The sequence below is a fragment of the Schistocerca nitens genome, chromosome 8 (genome assembly GCF_023898315.1).
Source record: "Schistocerca nitens isolate TAMUIC-IGC-003100 chromosome 8, iqSchNite1.1, whole genome shotgun sequence".
Taxonomy (NCBI): domain Eukaryota; kingdom Metazoa; phylum Arthropoda; class Insecta; order Orthoptera; family Acrididae; genus Schistocerca; species Schistocerca nitens.
This window is the reverse complement of record NC_064621.1, coordinates 601,930,112-601,957,805: the sequence shown is the minus strand read 5'-3', so window position 1 is coordinate 601,957,805 and position 27,694 is coordinate 601,930,112. Positions and strand designations below refer to the sequence as shown.

At 38.4% G+C, this 27,694-nt stretch overlaps 1 protein-coding gene across 1 annotated transcript in view; it reads right to left on the bottom strand.

The window, feature by feature from the left end:
- The window catches only part of LOC126199044 (toll-interacting protein-like), a 65,871-nt gene that overhangs the window by 3,059 nt on the left and 35,118 nt on the right, over window positions 1-27,694 (bottom strand). The window contains exons 4-5 of the mRNA XM_049935749.1: window positions 19,114-19,315; window positions 10,597-10,764 (exon numbers count right to left, since the gene is read on the bottom strand). Coding sequence (XP_049791706.1) covers window positions 10,597-10,764; window positions 19,114-19,315 — 370 coding nt within the window. The remainder of the gene's footprint in view (window positions 1-10,596; window positions 10,765-19,113; window positions 19,316-27,694) is intronic.

Below are 27,694 nucleotides of genomic sequence, written 5' to 3'. Positions count from 1 at the left end.
AAATTGATGTCATGAAGAGGAGAGTAATTCATCTGAAATGGGAGGGAGGGGGGAGTTGGAAAGATGATACGGTGAGGGCAAGGGTGTGAGTATGTGGTTAGCCCAGTTAGCACTCTAGTAGATGTTATGTCACAGGGGTAGTGAGAATGGAGGTGACTGGTAATGCAGAAGAGACATACAGAGTGTTTTCACCTGCATAACACAGAGCAGTACCTTTAGTAACTAAGCAAATTGGATATCCAAGGAGTAAACACCCAGTTCAAATCAAAGCAACAGAACCATTTTCTCTGATATTACTTCTAACAAAAACTGAAAGTCAAGGCAGCAGGAATCAGCCTATGGTATGTAAACTCTGTGTGGCTTCCACGCCAGGGTCTCTTATATGTAGCAAAAAGACATGATTAGGCAATAAGATGAAAAACATATCCTCTGGACAGTACTTACCATGACATAGATACAAGAAAAGCTATGACCACTGTAAATGGAACTACATGCTAACTTCTAGTTGCAAGGAAGCAGGTACAGAGAGTTAACACCAAGTGGGACTACCCTCACCCTTCCCTCATTCTCCAGTGCTAAGCCATGCATGTGAGCTACTGTCTCAATGTGTTGCCATACTCTTGCACAATAGCCTACTAAAATTTTAATAATTTAAAATCATTTAACGGATCAGTAACATTTAAACATAATTAATCTTGATTCAAACCTCGTCAGTTCAATACTTTCCCCGAAAACCTAGGTTTAAACAAATTTTACATTCACTGAAATCTGAAGATATAAAGTTGACATTTTAATAGATTGCGCGTTCTGGTATAAAAACATTGTTTAGATATTTCTGTTGAGTTATGTCAAGTATTTTGCAAGCACATCAATCGTTTACAGAAATTTCACATCTGCTGAAATTTGAGGCTACAGAGCTGGAATTGTAATAGATGAGCTTTCGTATAAAACATTGTATGGAAGTTTGTACAGTGATATGGTCAATATTTAAAAAATTATTCAAAAAATTGTGGATTTTTGTCTACAATGTCTTAAAGTGTAACAGATTATCTAGTCTTTAGAATGAGGTTATGATCTAGATATTATGCCACTGTATTCTGGATATGAAATGATAAAGCCGTAAAAAATTTCAAAGAAATTAAGGTACAATGACAACAGAAAGCACAGTTCATCGGACAATGACTACTCAAAGTTCTATGTAAAAAACTGTACAAGCTAATGTACTAGAACAGAAAATTAAAACTTAAATAGCAAGGAAGTGGGTACAATTCCAATACGGAGATTTACTAGAAATTTAAAGCCTCAAGAAGCATGCTTTTCAAGCACATAGGCCTGCATTACACTGTACTTTCACAAATCTTTTATAGAAACTAGTACCACATTATAACTTTCATAAAAGATATGATAAAAGTATTATAGTAGATCACCAAAGATTTATAAAAATCTGATCAAAGATTTATAAAAGTCTGATCAAAGATATTTGGCAAAGATCTTTTACAGAATCATATGGGCTATAGTTGGGTACACTGTTGGCCAGAAGTGAGTGTTTCGTTTACTGTTAGATTAGATTAGATTAGATTAGATTAGATTAGATTAGTACTAGTTCCATGGATCATGAATACGATATTTCGTAATGATGTGGAACGAGTCGAATTTTCCAATACATGACATAATTAGGTTAATTTAACAACATACTTAAGTTAATATAACAACTTTATTTTTTTGTGTTTTTTGTTTTTCTTTATTTTTTATTTTTATTTTTTTAATATTTTTTCTTTTTTTCTTAATTTATATCTAAAAATTCCTCTATGGAGTAGAAGGAGTTGTCATTCAGAAATTCTTTTAATTTCTTCTTAAATACTTGTTGGTTATCTGTCAGACTTTTGATACTATTTGGTAAGTGACCAAAGACTTTAGTGCCAGTATAATTCACCCCTTTCTGTGCCAAAGTTAGATTTAATCTTGAATAGTGAAGATCATCCTTTCTCCTAGTATTGTAGTTATGCACACTGCTATTACTTTTGAATTGGGTTTGGTTGTTAATAACAAATTTCATAAGAGAGTATATATACTGAGAAGCTACTGTGAATATCCCTAGATCCTTAAATAAATGTCTGCAGGATGATCTTGGGTGGACTCCAGCTATTATTCTGATTACACGCTTTTGTGCAATAAATACTTTATTCCTCAGTGATGAATTACCCCAAAATATGATGCCATATGAAAGCAATGAGTGAAAATAGGCGTAGTAAGCTAATTTACTAAGATGTTTATCACCAAAATTTGCAATGACCCTTATTGCATAAGTAGCTGAACTCAAACGTTTCAGCAGATCATCAATGTGTTTCTTCCAATTTAATCTCTCATCAATGGACACACCTAAAAATTTGGAATATTCTACCTTAGCTATATGCTTCTGATTAAGGTCTATATTTATTAATGGCGTCATACCATTCACTGTACGGAACTGTATGTACTGTGTCTTATCAAAATTCAGTGAGAGTCCGTTTACAAGGAACCACTTAGTAATTTTCTGAAAGACAGTATTGACAATTTCATCAGTTAATTCTTGTTTGTCAGGTGTGATTACTATACTTGTATCATCAGCAAAGAGAACTAACTTTGCCTCTTCATGAATATAGAATGGCAAGTCATTAATATATAATAAGAACAACAAAGGACCCAAGACTGACCCTTGTGGAACCCCATTCTTGATAGTTCCCCAGTTTGAGGAATGTGCTGATCTTTGCATGTTACGAGAACTACTTATTTCAACTTTCTGCACTCTTCCAGTTAGGTACGAATTAAACCATTTGTGCACTGTCCCACTCATGCCACAATACTTGAGCTTGTCTGCACTGGGAGCCTTTAGGCAGCCCCAGCAGAGCATTCAGAAAGTGTGTTTCAGTCCACTAAGGAGTGAGTGTCAGTCTACTGGAGATGTGTAAAGTATTCATTTGTGATGGTCCTTGCAAGCACAAGACTACAAGCAATGGAACTTCATGTTACTGTGAGAGAAAGACTGTACTTTATTTGCATTGTATAAAATTGAATCTTCATATGAACATTAGACAATTATTTACCTCATCGGTTCATTTTAGTGAGCCACTCGTATTAAAACAGTGTGCTGAGTGCAGCATTAAACTTTCCACTCTTAGGCCAGCTAAAGCTAAACTATCTTTGTAGGTTTGGTTGGTGTTTCATAGAGACAGATTTTGTAGAATTGTTAATGGGATTTGGTTCTGAGCTACACTGAATGCTGAGGAAAGAAAACAATTTAGCGGTGATTATTTTGTGCATGTGATACTAAGGAGATTTGAATATGAGTTCCTTCCTGAAAACTTGGTTAAATTATTTCCGTAACCACTTCCTAACAACCTCAAAACATCAAGTAAAAGTTCTTTTTTCAACTACAGAGAGCTGGAAATCTGTGCAAGTGGCTTGCAGACTGCATGTAGTTACCACGTTTACAACAATTTTCAGATTACCTGCCTGTTTAGTTTACAGACACTTGTTGCATGGTGATAAAATATTAGGAAAAACAAAGAAAAAACAACAATCTAGACACCCAACTTGACACAGAGTGAATTAGAAGGGCTTAGGGGAAACTATTCCTCACGTGTAGGTGAATAATTAATGACAAGATGATGTGACTAACTAACACCAACCTATCCGAACTCCGGAGATGGGAACTTGCTCTTCAATATATCCTCTCTTCCCGTTACCCACCAGGCCGCAATCTCCGCTAATTTCAAGTTGCCGCCACTCATACCTCACCTGTCATTCAACAACATCTTTGCCTCTGCACTTCCGTCTCGACTGAACTAACAGGTTAGTTCATCCCTATGAAATCCCCAAACCACCCTCCCTACCCTCTGGCTCCTACCCTTGTAACCGCCCCCGGTGTAAAACCTGTCCCATGCACCCTCCCACCAGCACCTACTCCAGTCCGGTAACCCGGAAGGTGTACACGATCAAAGGCAGAGCCACGTGTGAAAGCACCCACGTGATTTACCAACTGACCTGCCTACACTGTGACGCATTCTATGTGGGAATGACCAGCAACAAACTGTCCATTCGCATGAATGGACACAGGCAGACAGTGTTTGTTGGTAATGAGGATCACCCTGTGGCTAAACATACCTTGGTGCACGGCCAGCACATCTTGGCACAGTGTTACACCGTCCGGGTTATCTGGATACTTCCCACTAACACCAACCTATCCGAACTCCGGAGATGGGAACTTGCTCTTCAATATATCCTCTCTTCCCGTTACCCACCAGGCCTCAATCTCCGCTAATTTCAAGTTGCCGCCACTCATACCTCACCTGTCATTCAACAACATCTTTGCCTCTGCACTTCCACCTCGACTGACATCTCTGCCCAAACTCTTTGTCTTTGAATATGTCTGCTTGTGTCTGTATATGTGTGGATGGATATGTGTGTGTGTGCGCGAGTGTATATCCGTCCTTTTTTCCCCCTAAGGTAAGTCTTTCCGCTCCCGGGATTGGAATGACTCCTTACCCTCTCCCTTAAAACCCACATCCTTTCGTCTTTCCCTCTCCTTCCCTCTTTCCTAATGAGGCAACCGTTGGTTGCGAAAGCTAGAATTTTGTGTGTATGTTTGTGTTTGTTTGTGTGTCTATCGACCTGCCAGCGCTTTCGTTTGGTAAGTCACATCATCTTTGTTTTTATATATATTTTTCCCACGTGGAATGTTTCCCTCTATTATATGAATAATTAATGAAAATTACTAAACAGTTGGAAGGCTTGAAAATGATGGGACGTTGTATGAGAGCCACATTTCACGATGTTTACACCACAATGGTCAATTCCAGAAAGCAGCCCTTGCTTCTATATCTCAGTTGATACAACAGTTAAAGAGAACTACCCATGCAATAAAACTGCTTGCTCTTCTACCTACTACCACTTGGCAAAAACCTGGTTTTGATATGTTGGACAATTTCTGAAAGGGTTTACTTTAAAAATGTACTCTTGTTCAATAGTTATTTACCAACTCCATGCCACTCATTTATATCTTTTCTTCTTCAGTGTCATCATAAACATCAGTATCTCTCTCCCAAGTAACAATGCACAGATCTCTTCTTCAGAACAATGAGCTTGCACCCCCGCAACAGCAGTCCAGGCTCAGCAGTGTGTGCTCAGCAGGCACAATATAGCTGTGAAGGTTTGTGTGTGTGTGTGTGTGTGTGTGTGTGTGTGTGTGTGTCTTTGTCTTGATGGTATTAGCCTGCATCCATAAAGATGAGTCCGTTCAGTTCCAGTGACTTCAATGTGATGTTCTGACGCTCACAACAAGTCTGCTGAAATTCCATCATTTCATTTTCCTGAATGGACATGAGAAGTTCACCTTTTTTGTTTATTAAGCTTCTGGCATTGTGATGGAAGACTGTAAATTCATTTTCTTCAATATCCTTGGCTTTGACCACACTGCAGCATTTTGTTTTACTATAGAAGAGTCGGCAAAAGAAGATCCTCGGCAGTTTCAGTGGGCTCGGTGCAGTTGTTTCGCACGTCTACACCAATCAATTATAGAACACGATTTTGTATATTTTTATGGCAATGCCTAAACGTTTTCACAGCACTATATGCTGCTATTGTTTTGACATGCACCACTAGCCTTTTTCAGTTGAAAGCTAGAAACAGCACTGCTAGCGGTCAGGGGTCATTTTCACTGACTTTATTATAGCAGTTGTATCAACTGTAACTACATTCATTCTGCAGCTCTGTCTTTTCAATGAAATTACCCAAACAGGCCTAGTGAACACTAATCCATTTGTGTACTGATTTTTCAATCACACCGGTCTAACAACTTACTGCCAAACTTGGTAATTTGTCATGTATGTGCTACAAGTACTGTCCGAGTATCTTAATCATCACTAGGGTCACTGAATAGGAGTAAATTAGAGACATTTAATCCATGCTGAACATTATTTCTTCACAAAAATGTTAACTCTTCATGCCATTTGATAATCTCTTGCTTTTTACTGTCTTTCTCCTACAGACGAACTATGGGTCATATAAAAGCTAAGTGAACTGTTCCTTCCATTGATCCTTTATCTAGTCACATTTTTTCTCTTTTATGTACTGATTTCAATTTTGTTCCTTGCACTTTGGCTTGGATTTCGGTGCACTTTTCTTGGGTAATTATGTTTGTTTTTTAACTTATCAAAACTTGAAATTTTTCTTCTCAAAATGTTCATGCTTGCTATAGTAAGGAAAGATTGGGCAGAATGTAAATAACTTAGGAGTAAAGGTGACCACTCACTGAACAGCAGGAGCACTTAGTTGTAGACAGACACATACAAAAGAGAAAGAAAACTTACCAGCTTTTGAAATAAATCCTTTATCAAGCTCCTCTGCTTATGGTCCCAGCAGGCTTGATTTCTTCAGTCAGCCTTACAGAATGTGCTGTACCAGGTATTGACTGTTTTGTCTGTCAAAGCTTTTATTAATATTTGGTAGGATATAATAACAACTGATTTACATTTAGCGAATTCATGGACACAAAATGGACGAATCATTCCATTATATGCCATGTTTTGACACGCCTGTCTTTCAGTGGTGCTCTCTGCACTACACCATGTGCATATAATGAAGGAAACTTTGAGAGACGCTCTATCCATTCCACTTTTCTGTGCGTCTTTTAGTTTTCATGCAATCATCTTCTGAAACTATACTTTTGCGTTCTCTCTTAAATTTAAAGTGTCTGTCGTAGTTATGTTGCATAATATATCCTCACAATGATTTTTCCTTTACATAATTTTTCTGTCAATCATGAAACTAGTGCTTTTTTAGGAATGTGTGCATTCTAGCTGAATTGTTGTCTTGTAATGAAAAATCTTTGGATTGCTAGAGTGTTACTTTTTGTCATAACATGTCAGAATAGGCATTTGTCTTTTATAATCTTGCCCCTCAGCTTCTTTCACTCTTTCATTAAGCTGGAGTGTGGTGTCCAGATATTTAAATTTCTCAATTTTCTAGTTCTCATAAGTTTGATGGTGTAGTCTTATTTGTTTGTCATTCCCTCTAATTTTGAATGACGATTTGTGAGCTTTAACTCGCTTCTGTTTACTTATGAATATTTGTTTCTGTACTGTCCAACACAATTTACCAAAATTTCTAAAATCTGCTACCACTAAACAATCAATTTTGATTTGCTACATTCTACCAATTCAGCCTTCAAATTTCTGCATCCAATTAATTCCCGTTTAATTCCAAGTAGCATTTCTTCTACAAATTTCATCACAGATTTTGTTCATTATTTATTGTATACGCTCCTGTGTTTTCAAATATATTCCAATTCCTTCCGGGATTTTCAATACAGTCAACCTACCTACAAAAATCTTACATCTTTTATAAATATGCACCTCTATTTTTTCAGGTCTTTCAGTCCTTTCTTACAACATTAGCTTTATATTGTTAATTTGTTCTGTAGCACATCTACTTCCTCTGCAGCTACTTCAATCTTGCAGCCAGGCATTCTTCAATTCTGCATTATGGAAATAATTTTCCATACTACACCAACAATGAGCTGTCCACACTGGTCAGTTACATTTAGTGTCACCTACATTGCCTGGATAAGTTCCAAGCTGCACTCATTTCTTTTACATAATTTTTGTTCTATTGCAGTTTTACATGTTTCTTCAGCAACTTTTCATATCTTGAATTTTTTTTTTCATTAGTAACAGTACTGTTTATTGTTGTATGATCTCTACATTGATTAATTACTTTGCGTCTACTCACTGAGTGAGATGCGATTTTGTTTACTGTTAATCCAACTTTTGCTTTAGCTCTCGTTTACACATTTGGAATTTGTCATTTGAATCGTAAACTGCTCAATCCTGTGGGCCACATGCAGGCAGCACATAGTTCCTACAGTGATGCACGAAGGTCTGCACAGCATTCAATATGGCAAGCAGGTCATACACATTTGTGAGGCATTGCCGGAATGGTATGTTTGCACTGTTTTCTGAGAAATGTTTTAAGCCACTGGCTTTGTATGACAATTTTCATTTTGTCTGTTTTTATCAATACTCCTGGAAAAGACTGCAGATAATGGTTGAAACTGATCACCTAGTAATAACTGTAGCAAATGCATTACACTGACATTGAAAGATTCTCAATTTCATTAAATACACCAACAAATCACTGCAGCATGCATGTGTCATCATACCAACCACTAGCATCACCTACTCTGTTTATCTACCTCTCAATCAGTGACTAAGTCAGTATAGCAGCTCAAAGGAAACAGTTTAGGCACCTACTGAAGTGAAGCATAAAACTACATTTTGTTAAGGAACATATTTATTTGGTACTTTGTAACACTTATATCGATTAGTGGCAGGTTTAATTTACGTAACTGTGTATCTACAATTATGGAGTGTGTTTTCTTTGTTAGTTACGGTTATTGATTTGTGACAGGAAATTTAAAGTATTGTGATGTATATAGGGAAATGATGTTTAAAATAATACAATTTTATAAAATGTGTATATTTAGAAGAAAAACTTTGTATACTGGAACCTGGTTCATGCTTAGGGCATTTGTATTTGTAATATGTAAAAGACGTAGGGAAGTCCCTCTGCAACGGAAGTGGCTCAGCGCAATGTAAAAGGTGGTTTTGGCGGTTGAACTGGGCGGCTACTTGGTGGGAACGATACGCAATCAGTGGCTAGCCGTTGCACAGAACACATTGACGGTGCCAAGGGAGGCAATTGGAAGCCGCTTTGCAAGAAATTTTGCCTCGGATGTGGATTTGGCTGTTGCGTGGTACTCTCGGCAATAAGGAATGGCTCTAACACATTAAAAATCCGTCGCTAAGTAGAAATTGTATAGAGCATTCAAAGATCAAGAGTCATGAGCACAGTTAGCCGCTACGTCACTTGCCACTACTACTTTGCCACTACTCCACCAACTTCATGCATACAGATATGCATCAGGGCATGGACCAGTTAAATTTATTCGAGTGATTTTAATAATAATCCAAATGCTATAAACTTGTGTTTAGAACCCTAACTTTTATTCTTATCATGAACCTATGCAGGTTCCCCTGCTAAGTGTTCAGAAAACCGAGTATCCCGTTTTAAATGAACTAATGTTTTATTTACGAGTATGTTTGTCAAATGTGCAAGGATTAGCAAGAGTTAAAGTTAGTTGGAATGCTGCTAAGTAATCTCAATTTATTGCAAAGTATCGTTTTGAAAAAACTTCAGTGCCAGACTGTGTAAATGCTACTGTCTAAAATACCTGCTTCACAGGTGATGAAAAAGGCTCATAAGTTAAACTTATTTGAAACATAATTTAGCCTTGATTACTATCATGAATGATTTATTTGAAGTTAATTGAGCTCAGTGTTGAGCAATCTGCCTTAAGTAGAAAACACAAACATTCCAAGTGAAGCTAAGAATTAAATTTAGCTGAATTGAATTTTGCTACTGAAATAATCATAGAGTTTGACTAGTGATACAATAGCAGTTTATGGGTCCCCCACCATATTCTTCTCATACTAGAAAGATATGTGGATTATTATTGTTACTAAGGAAATCTGATTTTTTTTTTAAATGGGAGTATAAACAGTGTAATCATGATTATTTACTTTTTTCCTATTTTTATTACTGGTTGTTATGTGTCACTTAATTTAGAAGACAGTTCCTCTACAGAAAGGAGTATAGTTCTGTAAAATGTGTTCATATTCTTCAGTAATTGTTTTCTTATGCACAATATGGGGACCACGTCCTAATCGTGAAAACTATCCCCATACTGCAACACCACCTGGCCTCTGTACTTCACTGCTGGCATTCCACATGATAGCAAATAACACTCTCCAGGCATTTGCCAAACCCGAACCTTTCCATCAGATTGCTACAGGGTATGGCACGATCCATTGCTCCACATCACTTATTTCCAGTCATCCACTGTCCAATGGCATCACTCAGCACTGACCACAGAAATTCCAGTGTTTACTGACAACCACCCTCTGCAATGTTCAATGGCCCCTGTCTGTCACTACATGAGATAATACATGGTCTTTGTTTAGCTGTAGTTGTTCCTTCATGTTTCCATTTCACAATCAAAGTGCCAACAGTCAATTTGGTCAGCTTTGGTAGGGTTGAAATATTTCTCATGTATTTGTTATTCAGGTGACATCCAATGGCTAGTCCATGTTTGAAGTCACCTGCCAGGCCCATTCTGCTGCAAATTTATTTATTTATTTATTTATTTATTTTTTGCACATGATAACACATCCTGGCACAAAGCCCCACACAGAGGTGTTTGCACTGTACTAGAAGATTCTGCAGACCTTTGCTCTCTATTTTAGCACATTTCTTAGATACTGTTGCTAAAAGTTTAGGGCCAACAATAAATGCTTACTTAAATATCTTAGCCAATACAAGAGTTAAAGCAGATTAACCATATAAAAAACCTCATTTCAAAATCCCAAACTTTTAACAAAATAAGAAGGTAATCGCTATCATTTTAAAAATGTTAATAAAGAGTGAAAACATAACACTTCACAAAAGACAATACATTCATCTAATTTCTATCTACGTTAAATTTATCTAAGGCAATCCTACCTGCTTAAGTTCCTGTTCTGACAGGTGTGTCTGAGGAGGCTGTGTTGGAGGTGCAGTGTAGACTGGTACTGGTGCGTATGGCCTCATTCCATACACTGGTGGGTTTACTGATGGCACCATTACCACTGGTGCAACAGATGAGTAAACATACTGTGGAGCTACATGCGTCTGTAACAACAAATTAAACACAAATTACACAAAAGTCACCACATCTGAAAAGAATTTCTTTTTCATTTGTCACAGTGAAAACAATACAAGGTTAACTCTGTTCCCATAAACAAACAAATAAAAATGGCAACAAATAAGAATATGAATCAAGTCCACCAAATAATGAAATTTTAAATTCTAACACAACTGTCAGTGAAAGCTGGAAAACATCTTCAAAGCTGCTATAGGATTAGCAACAAATGAAAATGTGATAAACAATGATGGAAAATATTCAAAGAAAGGAACAGAAAAAGGGGAGAATGTTCGACTTTGGCACTGCTTGAAAGAAACAAAAACTCTGACTTGTACTGATACAGAGTTGTAACATGACTGATGTTATAGTTAGCACATGATCGATGCGACACAGCATCTCCGATATAGCGATGAAGTGGGGGATTTTCCTGTACGACCATTTCACAAGTGTACCGTGAATATCAGGAACCTAGTAAAACATCAAATCTCCGATATCGCTGCAGCCGGAAAAAGATCCTGCACGAACAGGACCAACGACGACTGAAGAGAATTGTTCAATGTGACAGAAGTGCAACCCTTCCAAAATTGCTGCAGATTTCAATTCTGGGCCATCAATAAATGTCAGCATGTGAACCATTCAACAAAACATCATTGAAGTCCTTGATGACTCCACAGCAGAAAGCTTTATGCCTCGCCTGAGCCCATCACCACTGACATTGGATTGTTGATGACTGGAAACAGGTTGCCTGTTTGGATGAGTATCATATCAAATTGTATCAAGTGGATGGTTGTGTATGGGTATGGCAACAACCTCATGAATCCAAGGACCCTGCATATCAGCAGGAGACTGTTCAAGCTGGTGGAGGCTCTGTAATGATGTGGGGCATGTACAATTGGGATTATATGGGACACCTGATACGTCTAGATATGACTAACAGGTGACACATACGTAAGCGTCCTGTCTGATCACCTGCATCCATTCATGTCCACTTTGCATTCCGATGGACTTAGGCAATTCCTGAAGTTCAATGTGACACCCCACATGCCCAGAATTGCTACAGAGTGGCTCCTGGAACACTCTTCTGAGTTTAAACACTTCTACTGGCCACCAAACTCCCCAGAAATGAACAGTATTGAGCATATCTTGGATGCCTTGCAATGTGCTGTTCAGAAGGTATCTCCACCCAATTGTACTCTTGAGGATTTATGGACAGCCCTGTAGGATTCATAGAGTCAATTCCCTGTAGCACTGCTTCAGACATTAGTTGAGTCCATGCCACGTCGTGTTGCAACACTTCTGCATGCTCGTGGGGGCCCTACATGATATTAGGCAGGTGAAGGAGTTTCTTTGGCTCTTCAGTGCATATTACACACTGAGGTCTGAAAGCACACTGTGTGTGCAGTTTGGTTTACTGACAGAAAGCAGTTATTCAATTTTTTTTTAATGAATGAAATGGATAATCTAATTTTTGAGGAATAATGGAGAGCTATTGGATAAAGTACCCAAAAAATAAAGGGGAACAATCTGCTCATACTTTGGGCAATGGTGACAGAGGTAACCCAGCAATGGACATGGCATAAAATTCACCAAGATCATACAAGAACAGAGAACAGTGTTTACCTATTTATGAATCCCAATTGTTCTGATAGGTTTTTTTAACAAAAGACAAGTAAGGCTCACAAAAGTCCATAAGTTATCAGCACCTGGACGAAATGTGGTAGAATAATGAGGCTGAATTTGTCAGCATGGTTAATTTAATACAGAAAGTGTTAACTATTCCTATGTGCAGTTGCTGCTTTGAATTTGGAGCAATGATTTCCATTATTCACAAGAGATTCCAAACTCTTTGCCTTTACAAATGTCTGCTTGTGGCTGTGTATGTGCGGATGGATATGTGTGTGTGCGCACGCGAGTGTATACCTGTCCTTTTTTCCCCCCTAAGGTAAGTCTTTCCGCTCCCGGGATTGGAATGACTCCTTACCCTCTGCCTTAAAACCCACATCCTTTCATCTTTCCCTCTCCTTCCCTCTTTCCTGACGAAGCAACCGTTGGTTGCGAAAGCTCAGTAAGTCACATCATCTTTGTTTTATATATATATATATATATATATATATATATATATATATATATATATATATATATATATAGTAACAACTGCAGTACCATAATTCTTGTTTGGAATAACACCAATGGAAAATGTACGAAAACTTATAATGTCGCTCTCATTATAGCTCTCCAATCCTCCTGCTGGTGAATCACCTCCTCGTACAATAGCAATAGTAAACCATGAATTACCACTCACAACCTCTGTAGTAGTGCAAGAAAAATTTATCTTACATCCTACAAAAGTTATCAGTCCTCCAAGTAGTTGCTGTTGTGCTGTCTGCTTTGGTTTAAGATCAAATGTATCTACATTCTTGTACACTGGTAGTCTCGCTCTTCTTGTATATCTTCTCCTTCGGTAAGGCATGGCTGTCTGTACTGTGCGGCTGCCTCGAGTCGAATGAGCGTGCAGCTGCCTCTGCTCAGAGTCTGGGCCCCCTCCATGCCGATTGTGATGCAGCGGCTGACGCCGCTGCTGATAAGAACGCGCGGCAGCCAATCAGCGCCCGACCGGATGGGTGTTGCCCGCCCGCACCGGAAGTATGCATGGCTGTCTTCACTTAGCCGCTGCACCTACGAAAGGCAGGTGACCTTGAACGAGCTTCGCCTGGCTGCCACCAGAGCTGGAGGATCGCGCTTAGTTCTAACTAGGTGCGATCCGCTAAGAAAAATACTTCCGGTGCGGGCAACGCCCATCCGGTCGGGCGCTGATTGGCTGCCGCGCGTTCTTATCAGCAGCGGCGTCAGCCGCTGCGTCACAATTGGCATGGAGGGGGCCCAGACTCTGAGCAGAGGCAGCTGCACGCTCATTCGACTCGAGGCAGCCGCACAGTACAGACAGCCATGCCTTACCGAAGGAGAAGATAAACAAGAAGAGCGAGACTACCAGTGTACAAGAATGTAGATACATTTGATCTTAAACCGAAGCAGACAGCACAACAGCAACTACTTTGAGGACCGATAACTTTTGTAGGATGTAAGATAAATTTTTCTTCCACTACTACAGAGGTTGTGAATGGTAATTCATGGTTTACTATTGCTATTGTACGAGGAGGTGATTCACCAGCAGAGGGAAACATTCCACCTGGGAAAAATATATCTAAAAACAAAGATGATGTGACTTACCAAACGAAAGCGCTGGCAGGTCGATAGACACACAAACACACACACAAAATTCAAGCTTTCGCAACAAACTGTTGCCTCATCAGGAAAGAGGGAAGGAGAGGGAAAGACGAAAGGATGTGGGTTTTAAGGGAGAGGGTAAGGAGTCATTCCAATCCCGGGAGCGGAAAGACTTACCTTAGGGGGAAAAAAGGACGGGTATACACTCGCGCGCGCACACACACAGACATATTTAAAGACCGGGGTTGCTGGAAAGGTTGTGAAGGGTGAGTGATTTGCCTTTCCGGAGGTGGGAAACCAGGAGATTGGATAGTTTTTTGAGGTGGAGGGTGGCATGCTGTTCTAATTTACGGTTGGCCTGTAGGAGGATGCTCTGAACAGCCGGTGTGGATGTGGGAGAGGAAAGATTAAGGACTTTTATTAAGGATAGGAGTTGACGGGTGTGTTCATTGGCTGAGTTGATGTGTAGGTGAAGGATTAGATGGGTGAGGGCAATGGATTGTTCAGTTTGGAATTGGTATAGGGACTGATGGAAAGAAGGGTTGCAGCCAGAGATGGGAACTTTGAGTGTGAGGCCTTTGGGGGTAATGCCAAATGTCAGACAAGCCTGAGAAAATAGAATATGGGAGCGTAATCTGGCTAGGGCGAAGGCATGTTTGCGGAGGGAATGTAAATAAAACTTAATGGGGTCGTTGTGGGGGTGTTGTGAGGGTGACATGGTATTAGAAGGTGGAAAGTGTAACATGAGGCTGAAATGAAAATGAAAATAGAAATATATGGGGAGAGATAAAGGTGAACTGGAAAGTAACTGGAGATCTGGTGTGAAAAAAGGCGAGAAGGTGTTGGTTACAGCTGGGCTATGTTGGACTTGGGTTGGTAGACGACGATGTGCACAAAGGTTAGGTGGTTGTGTTGCCGCCAAAACACGTTAAAGGACGGAGAAATTCGGGAAAATTTCGGAAAAACTGCGTGTAATATATTAAAAGGAGTGGTTTTGTGGTGGCAGATTATGAAAATGAGGCTAACAATTGTCTGACGAAGAAATAATGACGTTAAAACCTGTGGGAAGCGGATAAAAATTATCAGTGATGTGGGAAAAACAGAAATGGAAATAAAGCGAAAGTTATTAGAACTAGCCGAAATGGTTGTTTAAAAGGTGAAAAGAACTGTTTGTGAACTAGAAATGCTGGATTTTAGCGGCGGTAGTGTTGAAAGCGGCAACAGTTTGTTGCGAAAGCTTGAATTTTGTGTGTGTGTTTGTGTGTCTTTCGACCTGCCAGCGCTTTCGTTTGGTAAGTCACATCATCTTTGTTTATATATATATATATATATATATATATATATATATATATATATATATATATATATATATATATATATATATATATATGTGTGTGCGTGTGCGAGTGTATACCCGTCCTTTTTTCCCCCTAAGGTAAGTCTTTCCGCTCCCGGGATTGGAATGACTCCTTACCTTCTCCCTTAAAACCCATATCCTTTCGTCTTTCCCTCTCCTTCCCTCTTTCCTGATGAGGCAACAGTTTGTTGCGAAAGCTTGAATTTTGTGTGTATGTTTGTGTTCGTTTGTGTGTCTGTCGACCTGCCAGCACTTTCATTTGGTAAGTCACATCATCTTTGTTTTTATATATATATATTCAAAAAATACCAAAGAATAGCCTCCATACAAAGCATGGAGTCACATGTGTGTGTCCTCACCAGTGCTCAACTGATGGGAGAGTCGCCATTGTGAAACATAATTACCAGAAACTGCCACCAGGTGACAGGGCTGTATTAGCGCAGTGACATTAATTGTATCCACAGAAATAAATGAACGCTTTGATAATGATATTAAAAACAGTACAGAACTAGGAACAAGAACAAACTAGATACAAAAATTCAACAGAATCATACACAACAGTGCATACAAAATACAAGGTTCATGTAGGACTAGCAGGAAAGGAGAAGAAAGAATTATAGGGGAGGCGAAAGGGAGGCAGCATATTGGGAGAACAACAAGTCATACTCAACACAGTATTCACACAAAGAAAAAATGTAAAGCAACAAAATCATCCAGCTTAATAGGTAACAACCACTCACTCATGGGGGCTGGTTGATAAAGGAAAACAGGGATGAGGAGGTGGCATCTCTAACACACTGCACCGACGGAATATTTAATATGTCAATGAAAGTGCTAGTATTCTAGCTATGTGTAAGCAATGTATGTATTTGCAACTAACACTAAACATTATTACAAAATGTAGTAAAAATACAAAACAAAAATTTGACAGTAATTGCGCAATAGTGTCAAAGACCAAATAGTAATGAAAAACACTACTAAGAAAGCCTTAGCTAAGTACTTTTATACTCTAAGGATAAACATATATATTTCTGAAAATGAACAACTTTCAGTTGTTGAGAGTCTAGCCAGGCTTAACAACCAAAAGTCACAGAGAAGATTGTGACTAAACTAAGACTAGGAGACATGGGTGTAATGATGAATGGCCCAACACATATAGGACCAATAGTATCCCCAAGGAGCAGCTGACATTTATGAACAATCATGTAGTAACAACATAGCGTACCACCACAAATAAAAACACATTCAGTAAACTTAAAAGCATGAACATGCTTTAGCTAACAAACAGGTACTCTGTAATAAAAAGAACAAGTATGAACATTCTCACGATGGCCAAATGCAACCTCACCATACATACAAAATAAAGAACTGCATAAAATATAAACTAAAACAATGTTCAACTGAGCCCACCACAGAACATAATGTATGAACAATCATCCTATACACTTTTTTGTTTAAAATACACACATATACATGTGATGGTTTTATTCGGATATTACATGTTACAATGATGTTCAAACTTTGTCCATTCTACTTCACTGGATCTCTACTTAAGTCTGGCTTCAGCAGCCAGAGACTGCAGTCGTGTATGTGAGAGTTGCATTTGCATGTGGGCATGTGCATGTGTCTTCTATTTTCGACAAAGGCCTTGTCGGCCGAAAGATTATTTTGTGACAGACTTCTTGTTGTGCCTATCTGTGACTCAGCATATCTGCTATATGGTGAGTAGTAACTATTTTTTTTAAAAATACTGTTACATTCCATCCTATATTTTCCACTGTTTGATTAAGTACAATGTCTACAGTTGTTGTTGTTCTGTTTGGGTATTGTACACTACTAGAACATTCATGCTTGTCCTTTCTAGTACAGAGTAGCTCTTTCTTAAAGAGTGTGTGTGTGTGTGTGTGTGTGTGTGTGTGTGTGTGTGTGTGTGTGATTTTAAGTTTACTGAAAATATTTGTACTTTGTCAGTTTCGTTCATGGTGATATGTTGTGTTGTTACTACATGGTTGTTCACACGTTAGCTGAAGTGCCTTTTGGTTGATAAGCCTGGCTAGGCTCTCAACAACTGAAAGTTGTTCATTTTCGGAAACATATGTTTACCATTGTATTCTGTGAGTCCTTAGCTAAGGCTTTCTTAGTAGTGTTTTTCATTACTATTTGGTCTTTGACACCATTGCGCAATTACAATTAAATTTTTGTTTTGTATTTTCACTACAATTTGTAATGCTGTTTAGTGTTAGTTGCAAATGCATATATTGCGTACAGATAGCTGGAATACTAGCAGTTGCATTGATGTATTAAATATTCAGTCAATGCAGTGCCACCATTTATGTGGTAGAGATGCTGCCTCCTCATCCCTGCTTTCTTCCTTCATCAACCAGCCCCCGTGAGAGGTTGTTATCACATTGGATGATTTTGTTGCTTCACATTTTTTTTTGTGTGTGTAAATACAGTGTTGTATATGATTTTTTTTGTTCTCCCAATATGCTACCTCCCTTTCCCCTCCCATTATCCTTTCTAACCCTTCCCTCCTAGCCCTATACAAACCTTGTATGATTTATGCACTGTTGTGTGTGATCATTGAATTTTTGTATTTAGTTTGTTTTTGTTCCTAGTTCTATACTATTTTCAGCATCATTATCAAGACATTCATTTATTTCTGTGGATGAAATTAATGTCACTGTTCCAATAGAGCCTTGTCACCTGGTGGCAGTTTCTGGTACTTATGTTTTGTAATGGTAGCTCTCCATCAGATGAGCACTGATGGTGAGGACAGACACATGTGACTCCATAGTTTGTATTAAGGCTATTTGGTTGGGTTTTCTTTTAAAATATTTTTGTAGTACCTCATCCATTACAGTCCCCAACAATCAGTCTTTCCTTCTCACCCCATCCAGTAAGTCTCCCCTGAGCAAGGGTTCCATGTGATTTTTCTGAACTCTACCCCTTTTCCTAAACCTCTCCAGTCCTTTTCCTTCACCCTTCTTCCTTCCCCTTCAACCCTTCTCCCAGAAGAAGGAGCCACTGGCTCCAAAAGCTTGCCTACCTAAAACATTTTTATATGTGTGTTCTCATGCCACTGCTAAGCTTCTTAAATCATTTTGTAATACCTATTGTATCTTTAAGACTTCTGTGAATAATGTTTGTCTTTATGGTTTTGTACTTATCTTTTGCGTATGTTCTTAAGATGGGCTGCATCCAAAATACGTCAACATAATAAAATTTTTGAACAAGTTACCAGCTTTTTTTTTTTTTTTTTTTTTTTGTGATCTATTCAGTATTGACATACATCCTCTTGAATCTCCCTAAAAATACCATTTATCAACTAAACAATTTTACAGTTTGAAAGCTGCTGCAAGCTACAGATTCAATACTAATGTTTTGCTTCAAAGTGTGTGTGTGTGTGTGTGTGTGTGTGTGTGTGTGTGTGTGCGCGCGCGTGTTGATCCCATTTTCAAGTATTACAAAATATTTTAGAGTGTGCAACTGGCTTGACAGTTTGAATTTTATAAATAACCAATGTACAATATCTTTCATCTAAGTTGGGTGCTATGAGCACATGCAAAACAATCTGCAACATCTGATGACAATTAGTTCATTATTCAGCATATTTTGCATAAAAATGAAATTATTAATCTGGCTAGAAATCTAAAAATATACCATCTGAGCATATTCCACTAGCTCCTGAAGGTTGTCAAAAGATCACAAAATAAAATATGATAACACATTCCATATGGTTTTGAATACATACTGTATAACTAAGGACCAAATTAATCATTCCTTCCATTCCTTCGCCTTGTTTTCCACTTAGCTGATACCATTCTTCATGTGTTTCTCCATTCATTACGGCCTGTGGGATTGGGATATGAGCCCAGGCAATCAATTCGTCCATGGTAAATGAGCATTCATCATAAATCTCGAGGTATATGCTTGTCACACCTTGAGGAAGCAGGCTGTAGACCATGAAAAAGTTAACATTTGTAATAAATAGCTCATTTTTTTGAAAAGTGTTAATGGCTTGATGCACTATTAGCACAGTCTTAACTAATTCATCTAATCAAACCATAGCCGCACACTGACCATGATCCATTCAGTCACATCGCACTGAATGTTTGCAACTATACATTTATTTAAATATGTGATCAATACAAAACCAGTCTTACCAACACAACCTGACAGAAAATAGGCATCACATAGCCATAACTAAAAAAAATAATGGGTACACAACATCTTTTACTTACATTACACATTCTCAATTTATATTTAGTTGGACAACAGTAGGGAACGGAAGGTAGGGAAGCTTGTGCAAATAACTCAGTAATTACAGACCCACTTTAACTTGAGAGCAAGGGGAGGTATTTAAACACAATAACATGTTAAAAGACAAGTTTCATACCAGCAGGTAAGTAATTGCAAGCAGCAGTCCATCAGGAACATGAAATTATTAAAAGTAAAAGAACAAGTAACTAAAGATACAAATATCACCTATTAAAAATGTGATAAAAAGGATAGTTGCCACTCACCATATAGTCGAGATGCAGAGTCACAGATAGGCACAACAAAAAGACTGTCAGAAAATGAGCTTTCGGCCAACAACACCTTCAAAGATAGAAAAACAAATGGAAAAACACGCACACACAGGCGTGTGTGCAACCCACACATTTTCTGAGTCTTCTTGTTGTGCCTATCTGCGACTCAGCATCTCTGCTGTATGGTGAGTAGCAACTATCCTTTTTATAATATTGTTACATTCCATCCTGGATTTTCCATTGTTATATATTGGCTACTATGTCAGAAAACATCAAGAAAGGCATTAGTAATGTTCACAAAAGTAACAATTCAAACTTTCTCCAGCAAATCAGTATAAATGGAATATAATTGGAGTTCAAGATAATGGTGCACATAACAAAGATCCAAATGCCTGTATCAATAGCATTAAATTTCCAATAAGTAAGTTGTGATGATGAAATTCGGTCCATTATATGTTTTCAACTGTTCAGATGTTGCAACACTCACTTGCTATATTTATGTAATTATGCTCTACTTCTGAAATGGATTCAGGGTGTAAGTTGGGTTAATTAGATTCCAATCAGTCAAAAACTTTTATTGCGGCTACATCAGTCTGAAAAACCAGCTACTCACAGCATGGCATCTACATCTACATCCATACTCCGCAAGCCACCTGATGGTGTGTGACGGAGGGTACTTTGAGTACCTCTATCAATTCTCCCTTCTATTCCAGTCTTGTATTCTTCGGGGAAAGAAAGATTGTCGGTATGCCTCTGTGTGGGCTCTAATCTCTCTGATTTTATCCTCATGGTCTCTTCGCGAGATATACGTAGGCGGGAGCAATATACTGCTTGACTCCTCGGTGAAGGTATGTTCTCGAAACTTCAACAAAAGCCCGTACCGAGCTACTGAGCGTCTCTCTTGCAGATTCTTCCACTGGAGTTTATCTATCATCTCCATTACGCTTTCGCAATTACTAAATGATCCTGTAATGAAGCGCGCTGCTCTCCGCTGGATCTTCTCTATTTCTTCTATCAACCCTATCTGGTACGGATCCCACACCAGTGAGCAGTATTCAAGCAGTGGGCGAACAAGTGTACTGTAACCTACTTCGTTTTCGGGTTGCATACAGTTCCAGATAACATATCAGTAAATTTAAATGCTGCTTTCAAAAAATTTCTTTTTTTGAAAATTATTTTCTCTGGCAGAAATTCCATTTTCCTTAATTACTCAGTGAACTATATGCTATTACAAAGGATACTACAAAATTTTTGCATTGTGGATAAGCCACAACCTAATTCTGTTTATCATCAGACCTGTCCACACATTCACTATAGTCAAAAATTCAATCTTCTCATGAAGGATATATCTTACCAGTTACATAACTAAATGTATGGCTACCTGCCTGCCGCAAACATTTAAACTTGATGCCACTTAATTAGGCAACTTTTGCCTCAATACCACAGCTTATTTACTGAAATTAGCTCTCACTATTCTTCAAGAAGCTGAGTGAAGCAGGTTGTTTCCATCACAGAACATCTGAAGTGGTCATCACGAATTCACCTGAAAATTCTACAACAGCAGCCAGCAAAGGTAGCCACTAAAGGCATTCATCCATTCTTGCAGATCTGTTAATGTCAAGAAGTGTCACACTCAACGAAAGATGAGAGTGAGCAGTTTTGCAGATTTTTTTTTTTTTCTTTTTGCTTTCTTAAGTGCTGACACTGGCTTAATTTGCAGAAGAAAAGTCTCCTGAAGTTGGTGAACATCATTCACCCAAATTCCAATTGCTTGGTGTGCTTCTGACGCGTGCGCGCATGCTTGGGAAGGGGTAAGGTTTGTGGGTAGAGAGGGAGGGAAAGGGGTAGGGATGGGGAGGTGAGTGGAAAGGAAAGGAGGGGGAAGGGGGGGGGAGAGAGAGAGAGAGAGAGAGAGAGAGAGAGAGAGAGAGAGAGAGAGAGAGATTCAACTTTGCTCTTTGTAACATTGCTCATTAGCAGAATTTGCTACGTGAAAAAACTCACTACAGGCACTGAAACACACCAGCTACGATGCAGAGTCCTACAAGAACTCCCTGTATGAAGACGCTGGTACATCTGTCACACTCCAAATGACATGTCCTTGTATGGACAGAATGGTAGCAGTTTTGTGTACATAAAAGGAATATTCAGCTTTAGGGTGTCCACTCTCAACAAACAGTTAGGTGGGAAAAAGTCCAATTTAAATTACAAGTATGGTTAAATACCATGTGTGCCAAAAATGTGCACAAACACTTTGAAGTGTTATACACAAATTTCTTTTCCTACCTCCTAGTTAAATTTCTAGGTAAAAGTAATTTTATGTTTTGTCAACAAACGACAGAAAAGAAGTCGATCTTGGAAGGAGACTAAAGTCAAGATGATGAATGTATGATTGAGGTTCAAGAAGTAGGTTAGTAAATGGTACTTGACATTAGAGAATTACAGTAGAGAAATGAATATGGAACTGATTTTTCTATAAGGTTAACACTTACACATCTAGAAGATGAAGTTCATGCAAGGGTGATGTGCAAAAACTGTAATTTCGCACAGCTACAAACAATGATTCCTCAATGTGCTGCATTCACTACAAAAATTTTCAAAGTAAGGATCACACAAGGGTGATGTAAGTGCTAGCTGAATCATTTAGAAGATAAGCTGCTGGCATTATCTTATTCTAACACTGCTAAGTGATGACCCAGATAGCAGGGTACAACTCTGTGAATGTGTTACATGATGGCTAAATGTGAACTAGGACGTATGAGTAACATCACTGGGTCAGATGAAGCACAACTCAAACTTAATCATCTTCACTGTGTGCAGTTGACTGGAGATAATCCCCACAATACTGCATCCTCCACTCCCCCACATAGCCTCCCAATGCTGCCCCTAACAGCCCTATCCTCTTCCCACCATTTCCTTCCATGCTCCCATAGACAGCACCCTGCACCTCTTCCATACCCCCATTATCCACCACACTTAATTTGCTGCTCACCTCAGACGCAGTCAGCCACGGCCCCTGGAGATGACATGTTACAGGTGTGTCCAAGTAGTGCTTGTGTAAATTTGAGTTTTCTACTTCTGGTTAAGAACTTTGTCCAGAAGCTGACTATTTCTAGCATTATTTTCATTATGCCTATGACTCTATACTGCATCCTCGATGTGATCAGTAGCAATCAATCCTTTCCATATTATTATTCTTCCATCTTGGACTTCCCACTGAGTGAGGCACAATTTAGAATGAGATGCAAGCAGTGTGAGCAAACTCCGACAGGACGGTTTAGTGTGAGTTATAGAATTATTGTGATTTGTACTCGGAAACACTCTGAAACTAAAAGTAACCATTTGAACTTTCCCTTTAACCAAAATTTGTAACATTTAGTTTAATCAGAAACTTAATTATCTATGACAGTTCAAAGTGCACATACTTTCTCTGATGCATCCTGTATAATCTATACTACTATATCAAGATGGACATTGCCCAGCATTATTACCAAAAATTTCTAATAGTGTTTGACCAATTTACTTTAGATTTTTACATGATACTTTAATAAACATTAAGATGATCATAGGCTACATTAGACAAAGTGTTTCTCCCATATAAATTCTTTCTCCTTATATAATTTGGAACAAGACTTCTGTACACAACAATGTGGTGTTTTGTTTTCTTCCTCACAGTCAGTTATAACAGGAAACAGGACAGTTGTATTTATGGTTTTTGTTTAGAATACTATTATGGAATCTGAATCATCCAAACCTTGGTAGCCCTACACATTCGCAGATTAACACTATGTGAAATACTGCCATTGAAGGTGCTATCCTCAAAGATCAAGTATGTGGAGAATATCTCTCTCTCTCTCTCTCTCTCTCTCTCTCTCTCTCTCTCTCATATCCCACATAACAATGATACCAGCCACAAATTTTAAGCAACTTAAATTTTCAATCTATGTTTCCTACACAATAACATTAAACATGGCTGAAGGTCACAGAGGAGTGAAGAGGAGATGGACAGGGAGGAGGAGGAGGAGGAGGAGGAGGAGGAGGAGGAGGAGAAATGGGAAATTGACAGAGAGTGGAGGGAGGAAAAGAGGAGATTAGGACAAAAATCCAATACATATTTAGTAACTGCAAAGCATTGCCAGTTTCACTATTTCAGTACTTCTCTGACAATTAGCAACTTCAATTGTATATTAATACAATCTGCCACAGATCTCCTGAAAATTAGTTATAACTGATAATAACTAAATTAAATCAAAATAGCAAAGTTTGAGGCCAGTCAGTATAGTTTTTTTTTTATGATAACAGGCAAATTCCCTTTGCCCCCTCAGGTTCTGAGAGACTGTAATGATAACAACATAGTTGTAGAAGCTGTAATAAGCCATAAAATGCAAATTCATAAAAAAATTTTGATAGTCCTCTCTATACCTTGATTTTGTAACTGCCTTGTTTTCATTAGCAAATACTCTGCTGACAGGTTTCTACATATGAAGAACTGTTGCGATTGTGGGAGTAATTAATTTGTCTAGTTAACATGAATTAAGAAACTGGTTTCACAAGGAGGACTGAAGGACAAGGTGATGCACTGTGTTATGAAAATTATTTTTGAAAGGTAAAATAAATGGAAACTCATCACAAAAATATCTTACAATGATACAGCAAAAAGTTAAAACTTACCACTGTCATTTACAACTGAGACTACAAACATAACATTTAAATATTAAGATCTTCTGCAATTCTGTGTTTGTTACTGTTGAAGTTGAGTCAACAAGTCACTGAAATCAGTTAAAATGTTTATTGTACTTACATAATTTTAAGAATCATAATTGCCTAAGTATGCCCCAGCTACAAGCAGTCATATTGTATGAATTTGTTAAAGAATGCCCTTCCAATTTAATCTCTAGCCAGGGAAATGTAAGTGCAAAATTGAGCAAGCTGGGTCAATGTCCAATGGCATAATCATTTCCTTTCTTTTAACAGTAATGAGCAATAGAAAATATTTTTGTTAAACAGCAAACTAATTTTATCCTGGTCATTTTCTCCGTTTTTTCCGTCTGTTAGCAGCAAGTCATAGGGGATGTAGGATATCCTCACAAACTAGCTAAGTTAAAGTCCACACTTGTGGGACAAATCTAACTCCTATGAAGGAAACACTTTCAAATGTCTGCAAAATGGGTAATGAATAGAGTTAGTTAGTAAAGAAATAATAAATTAAAATGTCATGCTGGATGCCAAAGTTTTACTACAGGAACAATGAAGTGATAAACTGTTTTCGTTTAATTAGTTTGTGAGGCTGTAAGTGAGAAAAAGTTTAGTATAGATTTGAAATTATGTTTAAATTTTGTTGGAAGTCTAAGTGTTTTCATTATCAAACATTAGATGAGTATAGTCTGAGTAATCTGTGATCTGTATTAAGAAAAGCTAGTTCTTCCCATCACAATGTTTCTGATGTCATATCTTCTGAACTGTGTGTTGTGCAATGATAATTTTGTAGGTGCATTCAGTGGTATAAGTGGATACTATCTTCAAAATGTGTTGCAAATAACATTAGCAGCAGAAAGTTAATAAATTAAAAGTCATGCCTGTTGCTGAAGTTTCACTACATGAACAGCAAAAATATCGTGAGCAATAAACTTTTTCCCTTTCATATTCTGTAGAAGGCGTATGTGTGAAAGTTCCGGAAAGATGTACAGTTTATTGGAAGTCGTCAAATGCTCTCATTCTTAAATACAGGACAATTATAATTTCGGTGATTTGTGCACTATGACTAATCCTGCCTCAAGATATAATTGTCTTATTGTGTTAAACCTTTAAACGTATGATTATCTCTCTTAATGAGTAGACTACTAAGCATTTTTAATTCTGTTCATAATTATATGAAATATAGAAAAATAAAATTCTTGTTGCCCCTGGAAGCTGCTACACAGGCTACCTGCAACTGGCCACGTTGACACTTTTAGCCATTTAGTAATATAGATGATGTGTGCATAATCAGAATACTTCAACAATTTTTGTCCCTTATACCGGGTGAAGCGAAATTCGCACACTCAGGCTTCGCAGCACGACTCCTCACATGCCGGCAATAAAAAAATGTTTCTCACAAAATTTTGTCTGGCGAGTACATCCGGCAGTAAAAGGATGTTAAAGAGTGGCAATCAGGCAACACCATAATCTGGCGAGTACATCCGGCAGTAAAAGGATGTTAAAGAGTGGCAATCAGGCAACACCATAACCTCATGAATGGTAACTACCTCTGTCAGCAGATCTTAGTAGTGCTGTGCAGTTGGTGCAGTGGATAGAGTTTTGGGTTAGCACACAGGAGGTCGATGGTTTGATCCTGGGTTGGGGGCGCATTTTTTATTTGCTAATTTCATTCTGACTATTCATACTATGAATATAATAGCAGGAAACATTCCACGTTGGAAAAATATATCTAAAAACAAAGATGCTGTAACTTACCAAACGAAAGTGTTGGTATGTTGATACGGACAATAAAAAACACACACACACAAATTTCAAGCTTTCGCAACCCAAGGTTGCTTCATCAGGAAGGAGGGAAGGAGAGGTAAAGACGAAAGGATGTGGGTATTAAGGGAGAGGGTAAGGAGTCATTCTCTTTTTGTTTGTGCAAGTAGTTTCAATTTATATTCACCTTCCCCTTTTTACGGTAATCTACCATACAATTTTATCCTGCCTGTAAGTCTTTCCGCTCCCGGGATTGGAATGACCCCTTACCCTCTCCCTTAATACCCACATCCTTTCGTCTTTCCCTCTCCTTCCCTCTTTCCTGATGAAGCAACCTTGGGTTGCGAAAGCTTGAAATTTGTGTGTGTGTTTGTGTGTTTTTTATTGTCCGTATCAACATACCAACGCTTTCGTTTGACTATTCATACTGTAATACATACCATTTCTTAGGTCATTTGTCTCCTAAATTTACAACATTTTGTAACACTGAACAAAACAAATACGTGGTTAGACAAATAAGAGATAGACAGTTGAAACAAATGACCTGTCATAGGACAGAATACAAAAAACAATATCAATTTCGAGATGCTAAAGATGATAGCACAGTACAATAACACAACATCTACTTGTCATTTATAATATATGTAATATGACCGCTCAGATGTCGCACATTAGCAACCAGTGACAGTCCGTATTAATGACCGCATGACCTTCACAACAGAATATGTTGTCCAAAGGACAACGGATGCTCAAAGTGACCTCTCTGCACGTTGAAACATTGCGCAACCCGCTGGATCATACAGCTCTGGACCCTTCGCAGCAAAGCTGCGTCCATAGTAACAAGAGCAGCATGAACACACGCTACCAATTCTTCCACATTCTTCAGCAGAGTAGAGTACACATGCTGCTTCAGGTGTCCCCACAGGAAGAAATCCAGGGGATTTAAGTCAGGTGAATGTGGTGGTTATACAACTTGACCTCCATGTCCGAGCTATTTTCCTGGATATGTTCTGCCCAAATGCTGTCGCATATTAATTCCAGAGTGTGGAGGTGCGCCATCATGTTGGAACCATATCTACTGCCGAAACATGTAGTGGTACACCTTCTAGCGCATCAGGCATATAGTTTGAGAGGAATGAAGGATACCTTTGTGTAGTCAACCAGTCAGGCAAAATGCAGGGGCCCTAACACCTGTAGCCCAATATTCCAGCCCAGACATTGATACCAAAGTGAACTTGATATCCATGGTTGCGGGTGATGTGTTGGTTAATCTCACACCAATGGTGGGCATTATGCATATTGAAGACACCCTCACGAGTGAATGCTGCTTCATCCGAACATATT